Source organism: Pongo abelii, chromosome 21 (genome assembly GCF_028885655.2).
Source record: "Pongo abelii isolate AG06213 chromosome 21, NHGRI_mPonAbe1-v2.0_pri, whole genome shotgun sequence".
NCBI lineage: Eukaryota > Metazoa > Chordata > Mammalia > Primates > Hominidae > Pongo > Pongo abelii.
Window position 1 is genome coordinate 58,908,907 of NC_072006.2, and position 19,919 is coordinate 58,928,825.

Consider the following 19,919-nt stretch of genomic DNA (forward strand, 5'->3'; position numbering starts at 1 on the left):
ATTTCTATAATTTTGTCACGTCAAGAATGCTATACAAATGCAATCATGTAGTATGTAACATTTTAGATTTGGCTGTGTTTTTTCACTCAGTATAATTCTTATAGAGATTTATCCAAGTTGTTGCAGATATTAATAGTTAATTTCTTTTTATTGCTAAGTAGTATTCCATTGTATGGAGGATGTACCACAGTTTGTTTAATCATTCACCCACAGAAGGATTTCCACGTTATGAGGCTTCCTGGTTTTGGCTATTTTGAATAAAGCTATAAATATTCATATACAGATTTTTTTTTAATGTGGGGATAGAAGTTTTCATTTCTGTGTCATAAATTCCTAAGAATGAAACTGCTGGTTGTATGTTGCTTGTTTCATTTTTTAAGAAACTACCACTGTTTTTCAGAGTGGCTGTACCGCATTACATTCCCACCAACTATGTATGAGTCGTCCAATTTTTCCACATCCTTGTCTGCATTTGGTGGTGGTGGTATTATTATTATTTCAGCCAATCTGGTAGGTGTGTATTGGTAGCCATTGTGGTTTTAATTTGCCCTTCCCTCAGAGGCAGTGATATTGAACATGTTTTAATGTGCTTCTCGAACATCTGAGCACCCTCTCTGGTGAGATGTCTGTTCATGACTTTTGCCCATTTTGTCATTAGATTATTTGTTTGTTTTACTGTTGTGATTTGAGGGTTCTTTACCTATTCTAGATACCAGTTCTTTGTCAGATATGTGGTTTACACATCTTTTCCTCCAGTCTCTCACTTGTCTTTTCATCCTCTTCACAGAGTTTTTCACATAACAAAAGTTTTCATTTGATGAGGTCCAGTTTATCAAATTTTCCCTCTGTGGATTGTGCCTTTGATAACAGGTCTAAGAACTCTCTCCAGACTGTGATCTCATGCGTTTTCTTTTTATCGTTTTATTTGATATTTAAGTTTTATCATTTTATTTAATATCTAGGTCTATTTTAAGCTATTTTTATATAAGGTGAATGTTTTAATGTTTAAGTTGACGATTTTTCCACCCCCCACCGTGGATGTCCAATTGCCTCAGTACTGTGCACTGAAAAGGTTGCTTTTCTTCCACTGAATTGCTTTTCCACCTTTGCATCTGTGTTTTTATATTGCTTGGTGGATTTAATAACTGTGCAGGATGAAAACCAATAGAATTGACTAATTATACTAATACCTCTGGGTATTTAAAAAATAACAGAATGCTCTTTCATTTAATTTACAGGTTTTTTGTTTTGTTTTGTTTTTTGGTAGTCTCTCTCTGCTGCCCAGGCTGGAGTTCAGTGGCATGATCTCAGCTTACTGCAGCCTCTTCCTCCCGGGTTGAAGCAATTCACGTGCCTCAGCCTCCAGAGTAGCTGGGACTACAGGCATGTACCACCACTCCCAGCTAATTTTTATATTTTCAGTAGAGATGGGGTTTTGCCATATTGGCCAGACTGGTCTCAAACTCCCGGCCTCAAATGATCCACCCATCTCGGCCCACTAAAGTGCTGGGATTACAGGCATGAGCCACCTCACCCAGCCATACAGTATTAATGTTTATTGAACAAAACAAAAACTAACAAACAAAACCCAAAACCTATTCTCACGATCCAGAGAAAACATAGTTAACATTTTGGTTTTTTTTTTTTGTCTTTTTCCAATGCATTTTTAGTATAGTGGAGATCATGACCTAAATGAAAATTTATGTTCTGCTTCACCCCTCCCCACAATAACATATCATGAACACTTTTCTATATCCTTGGAAATTCCTTCTGAAACTTGTTTCAAATTAACTAACTATGTTATCCTGCAGACAGATAATATATGTATTATAAATGTAGTATAATTTACTATATAAATATTATGTACACTATGTTACTATTTTATATAAAATAATTACCTGTTATCTTACAGATGCATAACATTTATTATAGATATATTCTATATGTATCATAATATGTACTACATGTTTACTATATGTGTACCATTTACTTTATATAGCTACTAATGTTGATCTATAGATAAGTAGATATATTACATTATATATTATAGAAGTATTATAATTTACTTTGTCACTCCTTATTGTTGAAATGTGAGTAATCCCTAACTTTTTTATTGTAAATAATGCTGCTAACATTTTATTGTACATTCGGTGGGATCAGACACGTATCTTACCCTCTTTATTTAGAGCTAAACTTCAGAGTAGAGTGGATTTCGTTTTTTCACCCTGAACAAAGCAGTTAATTTATGTTCAAGTCTCTGAGACAGAAGAGAAAAATGGAATATATAAACATTGCAGACAAGTAGTAGTTAACTTGAATTCCTCACCCATCTGCCAGGTACTGATAGAATTATAAGAGGTTTTTAAATTGACTATGTTTTGAAGGACCAAATATTTTATGTAGACTTTGTTTTGTTTCTTCTTATTAGCTCAGAGGTTCTTAAACTTTGTAGTACATAAACTTTATTTATGGGTCAAATATACAAAACCACATATATATGGTAATTGGAGGTAATTTAAGGATCGAGGATAATCATGACTGAAGAGCGTCCACCCATCTGCACTTGAATATGGAATTCATTTTGTTTTGGGTTTTTTCCTAAGGATAGATTTCTATTCTTTTTCTTTTCTTTTTTTTTTTTTTTTTTGAGACAGAGTCTCGCTCTGTCCCCCAGGCTGGAGTGCAGTGGCGCGATCTCGGCTCACTGCAAGCTCCGCCTCCCAGGTTCACGCCATTCTCCAGCCTCAGCCTCCCAAGTAGCTGGGACGACAGGCACCCACCACCATGCCCAGCTAATGTTTTGTATTTTTAGTACAGACGGGGTTTCACTGTGTTAGTCAGGATGGTCTCGATCTCCTGACCTCATGATCTGCCGGCCTGGGCCTCCCAAAGTGCTGGGATTACAGGCGTGAGCCACCGCGCCCAGCCTGATTTCTATTCTTTTAAGGTTATTTATTGTCAAGTGACCTTTAAAGATCACCAGTCGAGTATAACAGTGCCACTCAGACATTTGCCATCAGTAAATATTATTATTAAATTATACTCATTGCCGGGGCGTGGTGGCTCACGCCTGTAATCCCAGCACTTTGGGAGGCTAAGGTGGGCAGATCACGAGGTGAGGAGTTTGAGTCCAGCCTGACCAACATGGTGAAACCCCATCTCTACTAAAAAAATACAAAAATTAGCCGGGCATTGTGGTGCTTGCCTGTAATTCCAGCTACTCAGGAGTCTGAGGCAGGAGAATCGCTTGAACCCTGGAGGCAGAGGTTGCAATGAGCGGAGATCGCGCCACCTCACTCCACCCTGGGCGACAGAGCAAGACGCTGTCTCAAAAAAAAAATAAAATAAAAAATAAAATAAAACAAAATAAAATTATACTCAGTAATTTTTAGGTTTAAAAATGTCTCATTTTATTTTGCTTTTGGAGAACATTGTTTTTCATATGCTCATTAGCTCTTTGCATTTTCTATGTCTAGCATTACTAATATTTTAATGCACTAGTGTACTTTTTACTAGTTATTTTCTTCAGGGTAGTTGTTGTTGTGAGAATCAGACCCCCATTCAAGCTAGCTTAATTAAAAGTTGCAGTGATGTTGATGGTGATGGGTTCCTGGGGAAATAGATGATTTCCAAGAAACCCAGAGGAAAGGCTAGATCTTAATAACAGGAATTGAAAGATGGTGAAGAACTAAAATGTCTCTTTTACCTAGAGTAGAAATGATCTAGTTCCCTGCAGCAGGTTCCACTGCTTAACTCTCCTGCAAGTGATTCAACATGGCCAACAACTTCTGTTTAAACCTACCAGCATTGACCTTTCAATTTGGTCTGCACCTCTGGCAGTAATCTTCAAGTCTCTGGGTTGAATATCCTAAGCAAGAATCTGGTTGGTGTTAATCAGCCAGTTATTAGCTAGTTAGTTTAGTGTCTGGTCCAACTCTTCATCCACTATGAGGAATATCACATGATAACCATGAGCTGTCAGATTCTAGGATGGGCAATGAGATCTTTAGCATAGATCAAATCCATGGTTTTCAGATTTAATTGCACTTGAAATTCTAGCATGTGCCTTGAATGCCTATTTTATTTGTACTTATTTGGGATTTTTATCTCTGGGACTTTTTCTGAAATATACCTAGTGATATTGCTATCAAGGCATGAAGAAATTTATCTTCAAATACTTATTTTCTTTTGATTCCAGTAATTGTCTGAATGACACATAATATGCCCGTTGTGGAAACAATTTTGATTTTTAAAACTTTATTTTCCCAAAGCAACATCACATTTCTGGCTTGCAAATATTTCACAGGTGAAAACATCAAAAAGAAAACATTTAAATACAAACGTCAGTCAGTGGAGATGCTGAGCTCAGCCTTTGTATTTCCTTCCAGATTTATCAACGATGCTGGTTAGTATTCAAGAAAGCTTCAAGCAAAGGTCCAAAAAGACTGGAGAAATTTTCTGATGAACGTGCTGCATATTTCAGGTGTTATCATAAGGTAAGACTCAATTGCTGTAGCTTTCCAGAAATCTATTTACAGGGAAGCAACTGAAATTATTGACTGAAAACTTGCCTAAATTATTTAACAAAGGTACAAGCAATATCTTTTCCAAGGACAAAACACCCCTAAAATAACATCTGCTTGCTAATTGTTTCAAGTAATTGATTAATGTAAAGTCACTTTTCTGGTTTCCTGCTATTTGCTGTAGCTGTTCTTGTTGTTTTCCAATCTCTGCTATGGGACTTATCATGTTGTACTCCCTACACTGAAGCCCCGAGAGGATAAGGACTGGATCTCATTGTGTCTCAGACACTGCCTGATGCAGAAAGACACTCATTCAATGCTTGGGGAATGTGGGGAGAGAAGGGAACGGAAGAAGCAGAAAACAGGTAACAGTGGACGAAGAGGAAGTTCCACCCATTTGTTGGTTTCTTTAAGTTTGATGACTAAATTTTCTTAGTAGTAGTGAGACTTCCTCACTAAAAATAGTCATTGTGTGTTAAAACTCATTAAGGTAAGTACAAGATTTACTTACCACGTGGATTTACAAATTAGCTAAGTATTTCCCTCTACATGGCAGTATATTTCCGTGGTCCCTGTTAACACGAAGCCTGTGTATTTTCTTTTTTCATGAAAACGTGTGAAAGCACATGGTTAACACTCCTCCGAGGCTCTGGTTATTTTCATATGGAGAAAATACTACTCTTTTGTCTATGAAGGAACTGTGCTTATTTTTATGATAGAATATTTTAATTTTAATTTTGGCTTTCCATCTTGAAGATTCTTTAAGCCTCATTTGGTGAGAATTTACTGGGGCCAGGCTTCTTTGCCATTTAAAATTTTTTGCAAAACCAGTCGATCTATTAGAACAGAAACTTGGCTAGGTGGGGGAAGTGAACAGTTTTTCCTTTTGTGCAAATTCTCCAAAAGTAGTGACTTTTTGACACCTTATAAAGGGTCTATGATGACACTTTGGTTTATATGATGATGAAAACAATAGGGGAAGCTGCATTTCTTCTCAAATTAGAGAAATAAGGACTATGTTATACTTTATAGGCACACCTGTATGTACATAAGGGAAGAATAAGCACAAAACAAGCTTTTGGGACAGGTAGAGAAGGGAGTCAAGGGTGGCGTCTTCCACGCATTTCATTTCCCTGTCACCCCATGAAGCAGTTCCACATTCCAAGGCTTTTCCCACTCCCAGCCTTTCTTCTCTCCAAAGGAGAATGCACTTATACCTTTTTGAGTCCAGATTTCCTCTATCATTTATCTTTCATATGCCAAATATGAAATGACACTGTTCAAATATATGTATTTTTTGTTCTCAGAGAGGAGTTGTTGAATTGCAAGTGTATTATTTAGGCACAGTGATCCATGAAGCCAGTGATAGCATAACTCTGAACCCTGCAAATAAACTTGAGCCAAACTCTCCTATAACACTCTAAACTATTTGTATCCAGTCATTTTGAACCAGATGTATTATGGCCCGGTTATCCCTCATGTATCCAGTATTTTACCTTATAACAAGATGGCGAGCAATGCTATAAGGATGACTTGCTTTATTTTTGCTCGAACAGCCTTTTCTTAAAAGGAGAATCAAAATACCCAGGAATATGTTTGGCTTATCATCTAGACACAGAGCTTTAAGTGGCCAGAAAGTATAGTTACATGTCAGGTCTTCTCTTGAGAACCTTAGCCGGTCTGTAACTTTGCAATTCTTGAGGCTCTGTACTGTCTGGTCATTGTGTGTGGCCTTTTGATCCTTTTTTGTCTTGGTAGAGTTCCAAATATGTCTGGTTCTTCACAATCCAAATATCCGATTCTTCACAATTCCATATGCCAACCTTTCTGAATGTAGAAAAAATAAGAAATAGGCTATGTTACAGATAGACCTATACATACCTAAGAGGAGAAAGAAGATAAGTGAGGAATACATTATAGGAACTCATCAAATCCCATCCATCAGCAAATGGTGTTGGCTGTATGCTCAAAATGTATGGAGACTCTGAACACAGCCCACAGTCTCTACTGCTACCACTGGTGTCCTAGGCAGTGGGCTGCCAAATTCTTGGGCTTCTAGAGTCTGTTCAAAACACTTATATCACATCACGATATTCTTTGCTGCAACACCCTCAGCCAAGGTCTGATAATGGTCTATGCCAGTGGTCCCCAACCTTTTTGGCACCGGGACAGGTATCATGGAAGACAATTTTTCCACAGACAGGGTTGGGGGCGGGATTGGTTTCAGGATGAAACTGTTCCACTTCAAATGATTAGGCATTAGATTCTCATAAGGAGCAGGCAACCTAGATCCCTAGCATGCACAGTTCACAATAGATTTTACACTCCTATGAGAATCAGGAGGTGGAGCTCAGGCAGGAATGCTTGCTCACCTTCTGCAGTGTAGCCAGATTCCTAATAGGCTGTAGACCAGTACTGGTCCAGTACTCATCTGCTGCCCAGGGATGAGGGTCCCTGGTCTATGCGATCACGTGATTTGATTTCTTGCTGCCCTTTTAACCTCATCTCTGAGTTTCCTTAATCCCACCTTCCTCTGCTCCAGGTGCCCTGGGCTCCTCTCTTTCCTTAGAAGATGCCAAGCACCTCCTGCCCTTTATACCTGCTCTTCCCTTTTCCTGGAATGCTCTCCCCCAGGTGCCCACAGAGCTCACTCCCTTACTTTGTTCAGTGCGTTGCTCAAATTGGTCCTCTAAGAGAGGCCATTTCTTGACTCCCTTGTTGGAAATAGAACCCACCTACTCACTGCCTTCCACATCCCTCTTGTTGCTCTTCTCAGGAGGCACCAGAACATAACACACTTGCTTGGTTGTTTCCTATTGTCTTCCCCTCTTCCCCGCATAACATGCGGTCTACAAAGTCAGGGATTTTTTGGGGATGGGAGACATGATTCACTATTAGTTACCAGAATCTAACACATAGTGAACACTTTTAAAAGTATTGGCTGAAAAGCAAGAAATGTTATCAATAGAGGAAATGGAATACATACAGATGTCTATGTGTCATACTTTTATTTAGTTTACCAGAAGAAATCTGTACTTGAGATATCTGAAACCAGAAAAAGAAACTTTGATTTGGAGAAAATAGGGTGGGCAGTGATGGAAGCAGAAAAAGCCAGGATTTGGATGTTTTAGGAGGACAGAAAAATATAAAACCAAAGTGGATGAAAAAGCTCTTGCTTGAATGCGAAATGAATAAAGGGAAGTTGAGGACAAACTTGCTCTATTTCAGACTTCTACCTGCTGGCTTTGGAATTTAATATGTAAATCTTTGGGGAACTTGGTAAGCCACATTCTCTTTCATCTATAATAATCATTAACCAAAGTTCAAAGCATTAGAATGGAAGAATTATCTACATTTAGCCTTCAAGCCCTTGATGAATTCCTGTAGCTGATTCATCCTCTACTCTTTTAGATCTGATACATTTAGTATTAATCTCTTGGGGCATATAAAAAGCTGGAGTAATTCTGAGATTTGCATTTTTCATCTAAATGCTGTGTAATTTATGAATCTTGATAATAAAATACTGGGGTTATAAGTAACACACCGTGACCAAATTTTAGAGTTTATTCTAACATAAATAAAGCAATTTCCAAAAGAAATGAGGAAATGTACATCATGCTATTTGATTAATACGGAGGTGGTGTGGTGGATGCAGACATATCCCTCCCGTAGGAAATCTGTAGCATTTATAAGAGCACAGTACTTCTCCCATTTTATTTTTAAAGATATTATTAAGAAAAAAAATGCCAGTTTTGCATATCTGACTCTTTTTAGAAGTTTCAACACAAGAAAAAGATTGTAGAATTTTAAAATTTGGTACCCCCTCACTGAAAATGTAGCTCGAAGTGCACTCCTGCAAAAATTGGAAAATAAACATATGAATAATGCACATATAGAACAATTTATTTTTTATTTCTTACTTCCTCCATGAAGCACCCCTCAAGCACCCATAGCTGTCAGAGATGGCTGCGAATTTGATTAACTGTAATTCCCACAATATTAAGACTCCAGTGACTTTAAATATAGTTTCTGACCTTCTTGTTAAACACCAGTTCCATGTTTTCATTCAGGAAATAATGTTGCTTATACTAATTAGAAGGGGATGAAAGTTTCTGTGCATAGTTTTACTTTTTCAAGATGAGTAGCACTCGAGAGGAAATAGAGTGGAAGGAAGACCATTGACCGCTTTTGAGACCAAGGCAAATGGTATGGCGGGAAGTATGCTGGTACTGGATTTAGGAAACCTGAGTTCCAGTCCCAGCTTTGCCACCGTATAAGTCTGACAAGTCACCCTCTTTCTGTGTAAAGGTGGCCTCCAAGGCAAGTCACACATTTGCTTCCTCATCATCACATGTGGCTGAGTCTGCAGGGATTCGGTTCACCTTGGACCAGAAGGACAAGTCCAACAAATCCTATGTTTAGTGTTTCCCAAAATGTGAACGAAAGAGTGTGTCAAAAGAGCCTTTCATGATTAAACGTTGTGTGGTCAAAGAAATTGGGAACTGCAACGTTTATGGCCCCATCTTTCAGATTCATAACCCACTGCAGCCCCTCACGGGCTCTGAAAAGTCTTACAGTTAAGAAATTGGAGGGACTTTGAGTCAGCATTTCCAAAACAACTGGGCCATGGAACTATTTGTTTTAATCATGTGTTCCATGGAACAAATAAATTTAATTCTAGGGAACACAGTCTGGGACATGCTGCTTTCATGTGTTAACTTATTGTTGTTTCAACAGTAAACAACTAGGGACGATCGTTTCTACTTTATCAAAATCAGGGTTAACGTGTGTATTAAATGAATGTGAGTGTATTTGAAAAGGGAACAACTCTCTAACTGTAGGGATTAATTGCCATTATTATTTTTATTCTCCCAAACACCTTTGGTCTTATTTGTTCTGTCATTCTATCCTTTATAGTGACTAGGTCATTTGTATCTCCTAAGCTCAATGTCAGACCTTGTTCTTGGTTTCTGCAAAAATAGGATTCTGGGTTCCGCACAATGAGCTAATGTCCTAAAATTTATTTCTCTGGAATTTCATCCAACTTATCTGTGTATGTGTGTGTGTGTGTGTGTGTGTGCGTGTGTGAGATAACTTTTTCTGTACTAATGATTCATTCTTTTTTTACACAGTTTCTTCCTCATCTAAAACATTTCCTCTTCCGATATGGCTGTCTATAATATGTCTTTTCAAAATCATAAAATGTCACAGCCCCCTCTTTCAATAGTCAGGTATGTACTTTGGAGTCATCCCCTCCTCATGTAAGAAACTACCCACCATGCCATATTCTAGAAGTTTCCTAAGCTTATGCCAAAGAGGACGTGACTCTTCACATCTCTATAAATTAAATGATGGATTATTACTCTGATGTTTTTCCCAGGTGATAAATAATTCCATACCCACATTTCTAAAGCTTAGGTAAATTAGATAGAAGAAGTTGACTGTAGTACAAAAAACCCTATTTTCCAATTTAAGTACTTTTCCTAGTCAAGGAAGTATGAGTCTGCACCAGAGTGCCGTAAACTCCTGAAACACATTCAAAACTGAATGAACTCTTTCCTACCCGAGCTTGGTTTCTATCTTTGTTTTTTTTTTTTTTGAGACGGAGTTTTGCTCTTGTTGCCCAGGCTGGAGTGCAATGGCATGATCTCAGCTCACTGCAACCTCTGTCTCCTGGGTCCAAGTGATTCTTCTGCCTCAGCATCCCAAGTAGCTGGGATCACAGGCGTCCGCCACCATGCCCGGCTAATTTTTTGTATTTTTAGTAGAGACGGGGTTTCACCAGGTTGGCCAGGCTGGTCTTGAACTCCTGACCTCAAGTGATCCACCCACCTCGGCCTACCAAAGTGCTGGGCTTACAGGCGTGAGCCACCACGCCCGGCCTGAGCTTGGTTTCTTTATGGGCTTCCGTGGTTCATTGTACAGCATCAGGATCCATTCTGTTATTCAAGGCAGAAGCCAGGGAGTTGTCTTTGACTTACTCTCTTCCATATTCCCTCTCAAATCAATCCATCACCATGTTTGCATGCAGCCCTCCCGCTGTATAGACCCCTTTTCTTTTGTGGTCCATGTGGCAAACATTTATCAATCCCTCAAAGTCTCTGCTCTGTCTTCACCTCCCCATGAGTCTTCTTGACTTTCCCTGAGGTGGTTCATCTGCTGGGCCCGCTCTGCCTGGATGCACTTGTCACAATGATAGCAGGGATTTATTTTCATGGTGGTGGCAGGTTCTGTCCGTTTGGGGCCGATCCCTTCTTCTTTGGTAATGGATGTCTGATTTCTAGTTGGAGACAAGGCAACCCATAGTAAAGACCCCTGTGCGGCGAGATATGTTCCTGCAACTGATTCCTGGCCTCAAGGAATAAGCACAGAAGACACATGCCCTTCTTCGTCTCTTGCTCTTTCCTACTGATTCGAAAATAGGCATCAGCCATCTTGGCCCATGATACTGGAAAGCTCATGGATTGAGGGTAGCCCAGCAACAGGTGAAGCCTGGAACTGGGTACTCAGGGCTGGTCTGTGCTCCCTGACACTGTAGAACACCAGGGCAACCCAACACTACCTACATCTGGATTTGTTTTATATGAGAGGAATAAACTTCTTTCTTGTTTAAGCCTTTATTTATTTATTTATTTATTTATTTATTTATTTATTTTTGAGACAGAGTTTTGCTCTTGATGCCCAGGCTGGAGTGCAATGGCGTGATCTCAGCTCACCGCAACCTCCACCTCCCAGGTTCAAGCGATTCTCCTGCCTCAGCCTTCCCAAGTAGCTGGGATTATAGGCATGCGCCACCAAGTCCGGCTGATTTTGTGTTTTTAGTAGAGATGGGGTTTCTCCATGTGGGTCAGTCTGGTCTTGAACTCCCAACCTCAGGTGATCCACCCACCTTGGCCTCCCAAAGTACTGGGATTACAGGCATGAGCCACTGTGCCTGGCCACGTTTAAGCCTTTATAATGCTGGATTTTCTCTCGTGTGCAACAGAGTCCTAGCTATTAGAGATGTAGTAAAATTTCCTCATAATCCAATGCACTCTGGGTAGGGAATTCTGTTATTCACAGCCAGGAGTATCCTGACATGGTCACTGTCCGTTGGATTTTAATTTCTTGAAGATAGAAACCATGCTTTATTCATCTTTGTATCTATCTTTCCAACATAGTGTCTCATGAAAAGTAGGTACTTTGGATTCTACAGGCCCTTAGGGTTCCTAGGAAATGATTCTCGGCCTACTTATACTAGTATTGCATAGTAGAAATGTTAGGGAACCCTGGTGTATTGAGAATTAGAAGGGCCATGTGACTCACATGCCAAATTCTCTGTCATCTGAGCACATGCATGGTTTTGTCTTATGGAGAAGACCTTCTAATAATAGAGATAATGACATCATATTTTAAATTTTATTTATTAGTATTATTATTATTTGAGACAGTGTCTTGCTTTGCCATCCAGGCTAGAGTGCAGTGGTGCTATCTCGGCTCATTGCAACCTCTGCCTCCTGGGCTTAAGCGGTCCTCCCACCTCAGCCTCCTGGGCTTAAGCAGTCCTCCCACCTCAGCCTCCTGAGTTGCTGGAACTACAGGCATGCGCCACCATGCCCAGCTGATTTTTTATTATTTGTAGAGACAGGGTCTTGCTATATTGTCCATGCTGGTCTCGAACTCATGGGCTCAAGTGATTCTCCCTCCTTGGCCTCCCAAAATGCTGGGATTACAGGCACGAGCCACACTGTGCCAGGCCTCATTTGTACATATATTTACATTAAAAAAAATCAATCTAAAACATACAGAAGGTTAAAAAAAATCAAATGGTATTGAAGCGCTTATCATGAAAAGTAGCAGTGCCTACTTTATTCCCACCCTTCTGTTGTGGGTTGAATTGTGACCTCCCAAAAATATATGCCTAAGGTGTAACTGCTGGTACCTGTGGATGTGACTTCATTTGGAACTAGGCTCTTTGTAGATGTATTCAAGTTGCAGTGGAATTATTGGATTAGGGTGGACCCCAGTCCCATAGCTGGTACCCTGATAAGAAGAGACACAGACCCACAGGGAGAAAGCCATTCGAAGACAGGCAGAGACTGGAGTGATGCAATTAAAATCCAAAGGTGTCAAGGACTGTGGCAGCCACCAGACCGTAGGAGAGATGCATGGAACAGACTCTCCCTCACAGCCTCCAGTAGGAACCAACTCTGCCAGCACCTTGATTTTGGGCTCTGGCCTCCAGAACTGTGACAGCATACATTTCTGTTGTGCAAGACACCCAGTACTTTGTTACTGCAACCCTACTCTAGGAAACGAATTCACCTCCCGAGGCTTAATCACCATTGTCATTCCCTGGTGTTCATTTTACTGGTGTTTGCCTCTGTAACTCTCAGTGATGTGTTTATAACTTTGCTTCTTGTTTTATTAACTTCCAACATTACCAACAGATTCCTCCCCTTTAGAAAGTTAATGGTTTGGCTCATTTATGTAATCTCATCAACTCTTTCTTCTTCCTTACAAATTGTGACAATTACATTACTTTCAATACATATTCTACTGTATGTGGAACATTCAATAACATGCTTAAACCCCAGTGCCCTTCCCCATAACTGTTAGAAAGTGATTCTTATATCAGTCTCAGTTTTTAACGATCTTATTTCCTGTCCCCTTTGCTTTTCTCTTCTCTGTTTGTCAGGTTTTTTTTTTTTACTTTCATGTTATTCAATACCAGATTCTTGTCTTACAGCAATGTGGGCTCACTCTTGTCACACGTTCCATTGTTTCGAGAGAAACTAGAAGCAAAGATCTTTTAGTTGAACACTTTTAATATTTAACTGTAATTTTAAAATATGAGAAAGGACAAATTGAATATCTCTCCAGGTGATTGGCCTGAAAGCTGCCTTTAAAATATTTTTAAATCTCTTATTTACCCCTTGAACTAATGCTAGAAAGAGAAAGCAATAGTATTCCCAGGAGGCAACATGTGGCACTATACTTAGTAGGTCTACTATTTTAATATGTGTAAATTACAAATAAAACTATCATCATACTTTATCTGCGATGGACCTAGACTCCTATTTTCTTTCAGTTATTTATAGTTTATGTAGATACATTCATTGTGATGGAAAACGTTACAAATACTTCAGCTATAATAAGATTTTTATGGCCGGGCACGGTGGCTCATGCCTGTAATCCCAGCACTTTGGGAGGCTGAGGCGGGCGGATCATGAGGTCAGGAGATCAAGACAATCCTGGCTAACACCGTGAAACCCCATCTCTACTAAAAAAAAATACAAAAAACAAAATTAGCTGGGCATGGTGGTGGGCGCCTGTAGTCCCAGCTACTCGGGAGGCTGAGACAGGAGAATGGCATGAACCTGGGAGGTGGAGCTTGCAGTGAGCCAAGATTGCACCACTGCATTCCAGCCTGGGCAACAAAGCAAGACTCCGTCAAAAAAAAAGATTTTTATTAGAGATACACATATGCTTCACAAAATATTATTTTGGTCAACAACACCATTGAAACCATCAAGGACAAATCTGTGTCTATGCCTCCTCTGTAAGAGTACCCTAATTGTGATTGGAAAGCTGAATGTTTTACATGCCAGAATGACAGGTTTCAAAGAAAACACAAAGAACAAAATCAGAGAGAGAAAAAAAAAAATACATATACCATGTAGTATGACCATGGTTGAAAGAAGGTCAAAGGTGATGTCAATCCCACATTGTAACATCTACCGGGGCAGGAGTCACAAATGTTGGATCAGATATCACCTGTGAGTTGCAAGTACAAGGTGGTTTCAAAGCTGTGCCTCTGCAAGATTTCTTTTTTCTTTTTGAGGCTTCCCGTCACCCTTAGAATTATATCAAAGCTCATTGCCAATACCCTGGTCTCCTAAGCCCTGTATGATTCTGCTCCAGCACATTTCTCCGACTTGCCATGCCACTTGTCACTTTGCTACAATGACCTCCCTTCATTTGTCCTGTCTCAAAGCCTTTGCAGTTTCTGTTCCTTTGGTCTGTTGAGCTCTCCCCCATTTTTTTTTCTCTTCCTCCAGGGATTAGCTCAATTTCAGTGCCTGAAAAGGGCCTTATTTGAATACTCTCTGCTTCTCAGAATCACATTTCTTTAGTACTGTACTCTCCCTTTATGCGTGGGGGATACGTTCCAAGACCCCCAGTGGATGGCTGAAACTGTGTATAGCTCTCCACCCTATGTATTCTATGTTTTTTCCTCTATATACATACCTATGATAAAGTTTAATTCATTAATTAGGCACAATAAGAGATTGAAAATAACTAATAATAAAATAGAACAATTATGACAATATGCTGTAGTAAAAGTTACATGAATGTGGTCTCTCTCTCTCAAAATATCTATTGTATCATACTCACCTACTTTCAGAGCACAGCTGACCGTGGGTAACCTGAAACCTCTGAAACAGAAACTGTGGACAAGAAAAACTACCATATATTAAGTACACAGCCTTTCTCACTGTTGAAATTATGTTGGCCAGGTGCAGGGGCTCACGCCTGTGATCTCAGTATTTTGGGAGGCTGAGGTGGGAGGATCACTTGAGCCCAGGAGTTTGAGAGCAGCCTGAGCAACATAGTCTCAACATAGTCTCTCTAACATTGTCTCTTAAAAAAAAGTCTACTTGTATATTTGTTTACTGCTAGTACACTGTAAGCTCCAAGAAGCTTACTATGTGCACGTTGTCACCTGTAGGTTCTCGTAACCATCACCACGTTAAGATACTGAACGTGGCCGGGCGCGGTGGCTCACGCCTGTAATCCCGGCGCTTTGGGAGGCCGAGGCAGGCAGATCACGAGGTCAGGAGACCATCCTGGCCAACAGGGTGAAACCACGTCTCTACTAAAAAATACAAAAAAATTAGCCAGGCGTGGTGGTGTGCACCCTGTAGTCCCAGCTACTCAGGAGGCTGAGGCAGGAGAATCACTTGAACCCGGGAGGCAGAGGCTGCAGTGAGCTGAGATCATGCCACTGCACTCCAGCCTGGTGACGGAGCGAGATTCTGTCTCAAAAAAAAAACAAAAACCCTGAACATTTCCATCAGCAAGAGGACTTTTTGTGTTGCCCTTTTGTAATCACATCCTCCAATCCTCCTACTCCACCACACCAGCAAGCACTAATCTGTTTCCCATTTCTAAATTTTTCTTTTTCTTTTCAAGTATATGTAATTGTTTGGGATTGGCCTTCTTCACGCAACATAACTCCCTTGGGACTTATCCAAGTTGCTGTGCATAGCAATAGTCCATTCCCTTTTACTGCTAAGTAGTAATCCATAGTATACATTCCCAGACTTTGCATACATTCATCCACTGACGAACATCTGGGTCGTTTTTAGTTTCTCATCATTACAAATAAAATTGGTATGAATATTCAAGTTCATGTTGAATGAACATAAGTTGTCCCCCCTCCTCTCCATTTCTGGGATAAATTCTGAAGAATGTAATTGCTGGGTCATATGGTAGTTGCACGTTTAGTTTTGTAAAAAGCTGTCCAACTGTGTTCCAGAGGGACTCTACCATTTTACAGTCTCATGAGCAATGTATGAGTAATCCAGTTTCTCTGCATTCTCACCAGCATTTGGCATTTGGTGGTGTCACTATTTTTATTTTAGTCATTCTTTTCTTTTTGGGACAGGATCTTGCTCTGTCACCCAGGCTGCAGTGCAGTGGCGTGATTATGGTTCACTGCAGCCTTGAAGGCCTGGCCTCAAGAGATCCTCTCACTTCAGCCTACCAAGTAGCCAGGACTACAGGCATGCACCACCATGCCTGGCTAATTTTTTAATGCTTTGTAGAGATGAGGTCTCACTGTGTTGCCCAGGCTGGACTTGAACTCCTGGCCTCAAGTGATCCTCCCTCCTCAGCCTCCCAAAGCACTGGGATTTATTTTAGTCATTCTAATAGTGACATTTCATTGTGGTTTTAATTTGTATTCCCTAGTGGCTAATGATATTGAACAGGCTTCTGTATATCTTCTATGAAATGTCTCTTTATGTATTTGACCTATTTTCTATTTTTTTTTTTTTTTTTACTATTGAGTATTGGGAGTATGTGCGTGTGTGTGTGTGTGCGTGTGTGTGTGTGTGTATGTGTGTATATATATGTGTCAGATATGTGCTTACAAATATGTTCTCCCAATGCATAGATTTTTCTTTCACCCTCTTAACAGGATCTTTTCCAGAAGAAAAGTATTAATTTTGATGAGATCCAATTTCTGAATTTTTACTTTTATTGTTCATGCTTTTGGTGTCAAGTCTAAGAGCTCCTTGCCTGAAGTTCAATCCTAAAGATTTTCTTGTTTTTTTCTTAAGAAAAAAGGTGTAGTTTTAAGTTTTACATTTAAATATGATTCCTTTTGAGTTTAATTTTTGTATTAGGAGTGAAATGTGGATTGAGTTTAATTCTTTTCCCCGTGATTGTCCAATTATTCCACTATTATTTGTTGAAAAAAATTATTCATTCCTCATTGAGTTGCTTTTTCACCTTTGTCAAAAATTATTTGGGCATGTTTATGTGAGTCTGTTCCTGGATTCTCTGTTCTTTTCTATTGATCTGTATATCTGTTTCTCTGCCAATATCATACTCTCTTGATTACTGTAGCTATATAGTAATCTTTAACATTGGGTAGAGTGATTCATTTCACTTTATTCTCTTTTTCAAAGTTATTTTAGCTAATCTAGTGGCTGTGTCTTTCCATAAAACTTAAAAATAAGCCTTTCTATATCTACAGAAAATCCTTGTTGGGATTTTGAGAATTATGTTAAGCCTGTAGAGCAAATTGTGGGAGAACTGATATCTTTTCTATGTTAAGTCCATTCATGAACATGGTATGATTCTCCATTTGTTAGAGGATTTTTAAAATTTATTTCATCAGCATCTTCTAATGTTCAGCCTTCAAATCCTGTATGTTTTATTACATTTTTACCTGATTATTTCATTTAATTTGTATTACATTTTAAGGTTTTTAAAATTGAGTATCTAATTTGTATAAGCCAGTCATTTTTGGCCTATGATATGACAAAACAATCATCTAGTTTACTCTCCTACCCCACAATTATTTAACTAATCTTAGAAATGATTAATTGTCTTTGCATTTTGGGAAGAGCCTCAGGTTTTTAACAGTTTATAAAAGTTTAATTTGTTTAGTCTGTCATTGGACTATTTGTTTTTTGTTAGCTTAGTTATATTCTGAAGAAACACACAATACACATAATGAAATAAGAAAAACAAGACAAAACCAAACTTTACTTATGAAGTGAATTGATTGTAGATGTTTTTCCTCCATTCATATGTGTTTCTTACATGAATTTCTTAATAGCGTGTATCTCTAGGAGACAATCTATCCAGTTTCACATTTGTATGCATATATGCATAAACACTTAAACATAATCCAAGTACACATATAATCTCTTTGTAAATGATGCCAAAAGGAAAGGGTGGGTTTCCTCAAGTTGGTGAAAAGTTTGTCAGGTAGTTTTTCCGTTTGGGAGAAATCACAGGCTGTTATTAGCCAAGGCAGTCGATGCCCAAAAAATTCTGTTGACAAAAGATGGAGATCTACTAATCTGTTTAAATTTTTTTGCAGATTTATTTTTTCTCTTTACACTTCATATTTTTTAAGTTATTTTTTTAAAAAAACCATGTTTTTTGAAACAAATATAAATATTTCTGGCTGGGCTCAGTGGCTCACGCCTGTAATCCCAGCACTTTGGGAGGCCGAGGCTGGTGGATCACGAGGTCAGGAGATCGAGACCATCCTGGCTAACACGGTGAAAACCCGTCTCTACTAAAAATACAAAAAATTAGCTGGGCATGGTGGCGGGCGCCTGTAGTCCCAGCTACTCAGGAGGCTGAGGCAGGAGAATGGTGTGAACCCAGGAGGCGGAGCTTGCAGTGAGCCGAGATTGCACCACTGCACTCCAGCCTGGGCGACAGAGCGAGACTCTGTCTCAAAAAATAAATAAATAAATAAATAAAATAAATAAATAATACATGAATAAATAAATATTTCTGAAATGTATGGACTAAAATGCAAAAAAAAAAAAATCTGATGTTGGACCCTAGTCCCTGCCATCAGAAAAAAATGCTAATAGTTTAATGTACATTTTTCAAACTCTTTCCTCTGTCTGCACACACAGAAACATATTCTCACGCACATATAAATCAGTTTTAGAGCTAAAATGGAGTAATTCATTACATATTATACATATTATATTTAAGCAGTTCATAAATTCAGGTTTCCGTAGGACACATTTGGTGAGCCTGTGGTTCTTGTGTAAATTATAGTGGCAATTCCTTTCATATTCAAAATATTGTGGTTAATGAGATAAATTATATGATCACACGAATTGCCCTAGTCCCCTTTTCCTCGTGTTTTGACTATAATTCTAAGTCAGTAATTAATGACTATACCTCCTTAATTTAACAGCTCTAGGGTACTGTTTAATATCAATACACCATAATCTGTTTAAGCATACCCAAATTGGTGGACAAAAATGTTTCCAATTTTTGCTAATACAAATTCTATTACAGTGAAGAATGTGTGCATCTATTTTTATGTGCTCAGACTAATGTTTGTGGACGAAACAGTCTTAGAAGTGAGGTTATCAGGTAATAGCCTGCACCTTTAAGTTTTTTCTAGTTACTGCCGGGATGTCTCTAAGAAGGTTATATAAAATCATACACCCACTGACAGCTTATGAAAATCTGCCTCATGTCAGATTCCATTCTCTCTGTAAATTTCAGATGTAAACTTTTCAACTTAAGCATTTTTAAAAGAATACACAGTGCACAAATGGATTATTTTAGTTATTTCACATGGACAAATAAAGATCCACTCTTCAAGGAGACTTCCACATTTATAACTCAGACAGGCGCTAGTCCCTATTTTAAGTGACCTAGGGCATGTAGATATTTTTGGAAAGAATGAAACCATGTATATGGGGACTGGAATATAACTGTCTAGACTGGTTCTTTCTTAAGAAAATTTTAATAGAAGTGTTTGCTTAAACTGCTATGTTCAAGGGTCCTGGGAGGAGCTTGGATGAAATGTCTTGTGGATAAAATTTTTGATGAAAACTGAGCATGTTTCTCTTTGCTCGCTTCTCCCTGCTCACTGGCACTGTATATTTAAGCCATTGGTGTTTTTTTAGAAAAGATAATATGAAAAGGTTAAAAGTTTTGTAACACATTATACAAAATCTTTTGGAAATTTCTAATAGAAATGCTTATTAGAGTATTTGAGTACTCCGCCATTTTAAACATAATTATATAAAAATAATTGTTATAATTTAATTGGGTTATTTACTAACACTTCAGAAACATTGTGGACTCAGAAATGGATGGTTTTCATGTTAGTTTTATTTTTGAAGACAACCTACA

The 19,919-nt window shown here is 38.8% G+C and overlaps 1 protein-coding gene across 2 annotated transcripts in view; it reads left to right on the forward strand.

Moving 5' to 3' along the window:
- Window positions 1-19,919, forward strand: part of DOK5 (docking protein 5) — a 177,822-nt gene that overhangs the window by 76,283 nt on the left and 81,620 nt on the right. For both annotated transcript variants that reach the window (XM_024239137.3, XM_054541883.1), the window contains exon 2: window positions 4,389-4,496. In XM_024239137.3, the coding sequence (XP_024094905.1) occupies window positions 4,389-4,496 (108 nt within the window). The remainder of the gene's footprint in view (window positions 1-4,388; window positions 4,497-19,919) is intronic.